At 41.0% G+C, this 6,000-nt stretch overlaps 1 protein-coding gene across 1 annotated transcript in view; it reads left to right on the top strand.

The window, feature by feature from the left end:
• Positions 1-4,586, top strand: part of LOC138016777 (battenin-like) — a 27,747-nt gene extending 23,161 nt beyond the window's left edge. Inside the window, exons 13-16 of the mRNA XM_068863963.1 lie at positions 235-290; positions 2,068-2,161; positions 2,791-2,931; positions 4,305-4,586. Coding sequence (XP_068720064.1) covers positions 235-290; positions 2,068-2,161; positions 2,791-2,931; positions 4,305-4,439 — 426 coding nt within the window. The 3' untranslated portion in view covers positions 4,440-4,586. The remainder of the gene's footprint in view (positions 1-234; positions 291-2,067; positions 2,162-2,790; positions 2,932-4,304) is intronic.
• The last annotated feature ends 1,414 nt before the right edge of the window (positions 4,587-6,000 follow it).

The following is a 6,000-nucleotide window of genomic DNA, read 5'->3' as shown; positions in this document are numbered from 1 at the left end:
AGGATGGGCTGCTGCGAGGGCAAAGAAATGGACAAAAATGAAAAACGCACGTGCAGGGCGCGCAAAGCTATTGTTTTTGCCCAGTGACGTTCTCGTTGCCGTCGCCGTTGTCGTTGCCGTCGCCGTTGTCGTTGCTAAAGCTCCCTATTAGCTCAACGGCTGCAATTGCTAATCACGGTGTCTCAAGTAAATCATTTTTTTCACCGTAAATTGTACCTTTTCTCCATTCGACAGCTTGAACTGATTTACTGGAATGGAATCTGGCTCACTCCATCGGAGCAATATAGATGGTAAGAGAGGTGACTGATTTGGTACTCTAGGCTCATTGGCATTCTTGCACGAGCACTGCCAGGGCTGTGTTACAGTGCCACCACGTTGAAAATTGTGTTTTCTACAATCCTGGACGAGAAGAGTTGAGACCCTTCCTTTCGTTTGACGTTTCTTACCATATTCTAAAAGAGCCCAAAAATGCTTTCCCCCTCCGCTGCAGCCATCACAGTGTTATCGAAGATAACCCAGCCACTATGTCTCAATCTTGTTTTCCGGGGGAAGTGGGGGACTACAGTACAGTAAACACCCGCATATAACATGTAAGAACCTATGATTTCGGGGCTCAGGCTGATCACGTTATTATTTACTGGATGCCCAGTGAGAAATCAGCCTTAAAATGGTCTTAAAATGTTACTAAAATTTGGTATTACAAAGCTGTCAGATGCTCAGAGGGCACGCTTAAACTTGTGGTGAAAAGACGTTGTGACGGAACTTGAAAATTATCAACATGTCAGCCCAGAAGCCAATGTTTCTCGCTTCTCTTTTATTTGTTATTCTTCAGAGACTGGAATGCTGTAGTTCAATACCACACAATTCAGTGCCTTCTGATTTTCTGTAACACGTACCACAGGTAACGAAAGCATCTCGGAAGCATCACGGAAGCATCTCCTTCTTTTTAAATGAGAGCATGTTTTATCTATCAGGCTGAATTGGTTCTCATATACGGTATATATTGTGCTTTATTGGCCATATTTCAGCCTGATGTTCTTCATGGTCCACTAGGTCTTATATGCGGGTTTTTACTGTAACAAGATTTACTCTCTGCTAAAAAGTGTTTTTAGATATGCGCGAGGAGGCTAAAAACGTCTCGACGACTTTGTCTAATTTTGCCATTTATGTCCGGAAATGCTGGTTTATGTCCAGAAATGCACACCCATTTTTCACATCCAACACGAAGTGTCCCATTCAGTCTAAGCATTTGCTACCTATTTTCAACAATAAGGTAAGAGCAGGAGGGAATTAGATAAGAATATTGATCTATCATTTTTGCGGCCTTGCCCCAGCTCGGTCACAAATGTATTTATTTTTGGATACACTTTGCGTGCGAAACAAACAAAGGTCCGCCAATTTTAACCTATCAGGAGAAGCCATGTCACGCGTGACTGCTTCTGCCATGTTAACGTTTTTTTCAGGGACATAACAACTGATTTTCGCGGGAACGGGTATTCTAAAAATGGAATCATTTGTGACTTGACTGTGCAGGGAGCCCACCCATGCCATAACAACACTCTTGTCTAATTCACTCTTGGTTAGGGTAAGGGTTAGCGATACTTTTAGGGTGGGGGTAAACTCGGCTGTTTATTCTTACTTGAGAAGCATCATTTGGGGGAAACTTTGTGACTTTAATTGTCTGTATTCTCGGTTTTTACATGACGTCAGGGCCGCCATGTTGGAGCCCTTAAACAAAGAAGCGGAGTCCCGACCAAATCCTCCAGGAATTTAACTCTCAGTATTATGCAAACGTTTTCTCTTGTTTTCATTGAAAAACATGGCTGTTGATCACGTGAGTGAAAACCAACAATTCCCGACACACGAGTGGGGTAAAGAGCAAGGGGACACTTCGTGACGCTTATTGAAATCTGCGTGCATCTAATTACGTTCTAGTCTCGATTTCCAGGAACATCCAGGAACGCGGGCTCCCAAAACGGCTGGAAATCGAGCCTAATTACGTTCTTGACTGGACATATCTCAATTTTGCGAAACACGCTATTTACATCATCGTTTTTCTTTGCACAGGTATCAAGTAGACTATCAAATTGGAGTTTTTCTTTCTCGTTCTTCGGTGAATATTTTCCCTATCCAGAAGATATGGCTTCTAGCGGTTTTGCAAGTATGCATATTGAATGTTTCTCTTCCTGCCCCTGTCTTTTTGTTTCTCCTTTCATTGTCCAGTCACTGCACCCTCACGTCGCTTAGGCCAGTGGCAGAGGTATGCTAACGTCACGAAAATCTCTTGTATTGTACATATTCGTCACGCCGTCTCGGTGCGCTTTGCTCGCACGCCTGATGACGTGAACAAAAAACATCGCCGACGTAAAGAAACATTTCTGACTTAACCCTTTTATTCAAAGCCGTCAAACCTATTGATAAATCAAGGTCTGACTCGTTGTCAACACTTAAGAGTGACTTAAATTCTCCATAAGCTTGAGCATATTTGCTATTTCTTCGCTAGTGTCTGTTCTTGTCGTGCTTTCTTGATTATTCGAATGTAATGTAAAAAAGCATATATAGTCACTTTTTTTGAGTTGAGGTCAACTTTATATTGAATCGGTGAACTCACAATATTAGCATTGTGCTATTTGGATCGCCATATACCGGTGAGCTCTCGGCACTGTTTTATTTTGAAGCCACAGAAAGTGGACGGAATTCCGTTTTGCTAAGCGCTCGCAGGAAAACGGAAGCTGAGCTTTTTAATAATTCAGCGAAGCGAAATTGAGCCGTGTTTATGGTTTGTTTCAGAACGTCAATCTTGTGTTCCTCGTTTGCGAAGCGTACTTTCATTTTCTTCCGTCTGTTTGGATAATGTTCGTTATCATCTTATATGAAGGACTTTTAGGGGGTGCTTGCTACGTCAATGCTTTTTATAGGATTTCTAAAGAGGTGAGTATTAGCTCGTTCTGTTTATTCCGCAGTCTGCGTAGGTTTTGCAGTATTCAGTGTATGAGATTAAGTAGGAGTTTAAGCAAGGACAACGGCAGCGGTATCGTACGTATTTCCGATTATTCCGTCTTGTTTACCGTGTATTATACGGGCGAACTATCCTGAACTGGATGGGTACGAACGATTTTAAAGTAAATATAGAAAATGAATGGTTCGTTGTTATATGCTCACGTTGTCATCAAAACCTAAAATTTGGTGATTTCACGTTGTTGTAATGTGGAGTACGGCAAAGAAGTGCACGGAAATTCGTGCTGCAATTGCGTTGTCGTCGCCGTAGTCGTCTTCTTTGCTTTAACTCCCTATAGATTGTTTTCGCGTGACGTCACGGGGGCCATGTTGGTGTTTCTAAACAACAGAACGGCGGCCATGTTGGTGTCCCCAACTAATGCTGGGGGAATTGAGCCCCTGTTATCGTGCAAATGTTTTGTTTTGTTTCGTTGGAAAAACAAGATTACTGATCACGTGAGTGAAAACACTGTTATTCAACAACAACGGCAACCTCAGCGAAACGTTATAACAGCAACAACTTTATTTCTTGTCTAAAAGTAATGATGTACTCTAATTTTTGCACCTTTTTCTTGCAAGGGAAAATAGTTGTTGATAAGAGTAGAAGATAGTACAGGCTACCCAAAATAACCATTAGGGCTAGAAGAGCGGGCTGCCTAAGAGGTAACCCTGCTCAACCGTAGACGTTTTTCCTGCCTCGTTGTCGCTGTCCAAAATGGGTAAAGTCTCCTGTTATTGGACAAGTACGAACGGTCTTTAAGGAAAGATAGAGAACGATCGACTACCTGTCGTATGCTTGTATTGTCGTCAAAACCTTAATATTAGTGAGGTCTTATGTGTAACGTTTTACTATCGCGAAATCCGGAAAGAAATATGTTGTTGGTAAGAGAGAATTGCAAACCTCTTAGGTGGGACGAGATGGCCAGTCAGGGTGGTTTAGTGGTCATCAATCTGCCTAGCCGGCAGCACAGCTCCTTCGGTCCGTCCTCGTTGAGCCGCGCCCTTAGTAATTCAGTCTCTGACTGCGAGAAAGGGCGATTAGCAGGTCAGATATTATTAAAATAATTTCCTGCGAGATGATCAGAAATCTTCAGGGATGTTTGTATGCGTAATCAAATGGTGACAATTGAAATTAGGGAAAAGACGCGGGAAGTTGTTTGATTTTGGACAAAACGCGCGTGAAATTATTCCTTAATTTCACGAGTATAGTACCATATAATTAGCTATTAATATCATGGGCATTATGTGTCATTGGTTCACACGAAAGATTCATTATCACTGGTTCACTTAATCGTGTGTCTTTCCAGGTTAAACCAGAACACAAGGAATTTTCAATGGGTGTGGCCAGTGTGGCTGACAGCTGCGGCATAGCAGTCGCTGGATTTACTGCTCTTCCTACTCATAAAGCGCTATGCTCTCACTGGAGAAGTAGGAGTCTTTGACTAATTTGGCCACTAATCTGATTTAGCGAAAAATTAGTAGAGTTTATTTTACATGTATGCTTTCCCACTCAAGATTCTGTCACTGCATAAGAGGAGATTTGGTATGAATTATTTTGAAATGTGGACAATAAAACTTCTTTAAATGCGGATATGTGCCATGGAGAATCGTCTGTCTTTCAACGTGAGAGAAAACCGTTGTTAAAGTGTGTCTTTTCAACGTGGCAGGAAACCTTAATTAACCCTTTTTCAGGAGGTCAGTCCAAAAAACATCAGATTTGTCCAGGATTGACCCTAATTAGTTGCGCGTGGATTGCAATAAGTCATTAAGAGGCTGTCCGCGTAAGAACGGATAAGGCAAATTTCCGCACTTCACCGATTTCCTTGATATTTTCAGTGATTGTCGACTACCCTATCCCATGTACAAATATCGCATTTACTTTGATCAATTCCATGCTTTTCATTTTCTTAGAGGACTGTTTCCGAGGTGACCTCTGAACTCCACAATTTGCCGTCTGTAACACCTTCGATCTAACTGTAAATATCGGACACCAGCAAAGCTCTGCTTTCCATTATGGAAAGCTGATTATTTTATATATTTAAGAGTAACTCTTCTTTAATGCATCACAGGGTTAACGATTGAGTTCTACAAAATATTTACTGAATTATGAATGTTTCAAAATACCTTATCTTGAGCCGAGAATTTTTTGAGGCGGGAGGTACCTGCGTTTGAAAGCTATTTCCTCAGATGTGGGACGTGATCTAGAGCTAAGACTACTACAGCTGGAAAGTACTTATACAAGGCTAACACATCATAGAATAAAACTTTTGGGCACTCGCTTGCGGGCGCCGTAAAAGGGTTCGTTCGTTCGTTCGCGCCATTTTGACATAAAAGGAACCGCCGTTTGAACTATTTTTTTATCGCTAGTTTGAGAAACATCCTTCTCTTGAGAAAATATTTATATAGATAAGTCAATTACTTCATCCTAAATGCCGTTCAACCTTCAAGATCTTGCATGTACGAAAATTGGCCTGTTTGTGAAGAATAAACAAGAGAAGACAAGGGAGACTCGTCGTCTACATATTCACTTATGCGTAAATGAAAGGCATTTTTGAGAGGACAAAATTCATGGCCAGGTTTTTTAGGGTTGCCAAGAAAAAAAAAATTTCATCAGTTCCGTGTTCCGTGCTAATTCTGTTAAATGTTTTTTATCAGTTTCTAAGGGAATTACTTGGAAAACAAACATCTTGAGATGTATATTAATACAGGGTAAGGTAATAAATAGAGAATCTCCACAGACGTTTAATTTTAAAAGAAAATCGGTTCTTTTTTCCGTCTACGCCATTTTACCCTTGTACGTTGTGAAAATTTATCAAAGTTATCGCGAACAAATTGTCTCTTTAATTATCTTAATTAAATTAAATCGAACATGATTGTCGGGAGAGATTTGCAAACAAAACCAAAACAGATTTTCTCGACAAGTCTTCGGTGTTCGCTTTAAAATGTCCTCCATCTACTCAGATTGTTCGTTCCACGAACTATTGAAAACGCCATGTGGGTCTA

The sequence above is a fragment of the Montipora capricornis genome, chromosome 9, assembly GCF_036669925.1.
Source record: "Montipora capricornis isolate CH-2021 chromosome 9, ASM3666992v2, whole genome shotgun sequence".
NCBI lineage: Eukaryota > Metazoa > Cnidaria > Anthozoa > Scleractinia > Acroporidae > Montipora > Montipora capricornis.
Note: the sequence above shows the minus strand (reverse complement) of the source record. Positions and strands in the feature narration are given on the sequence as shown.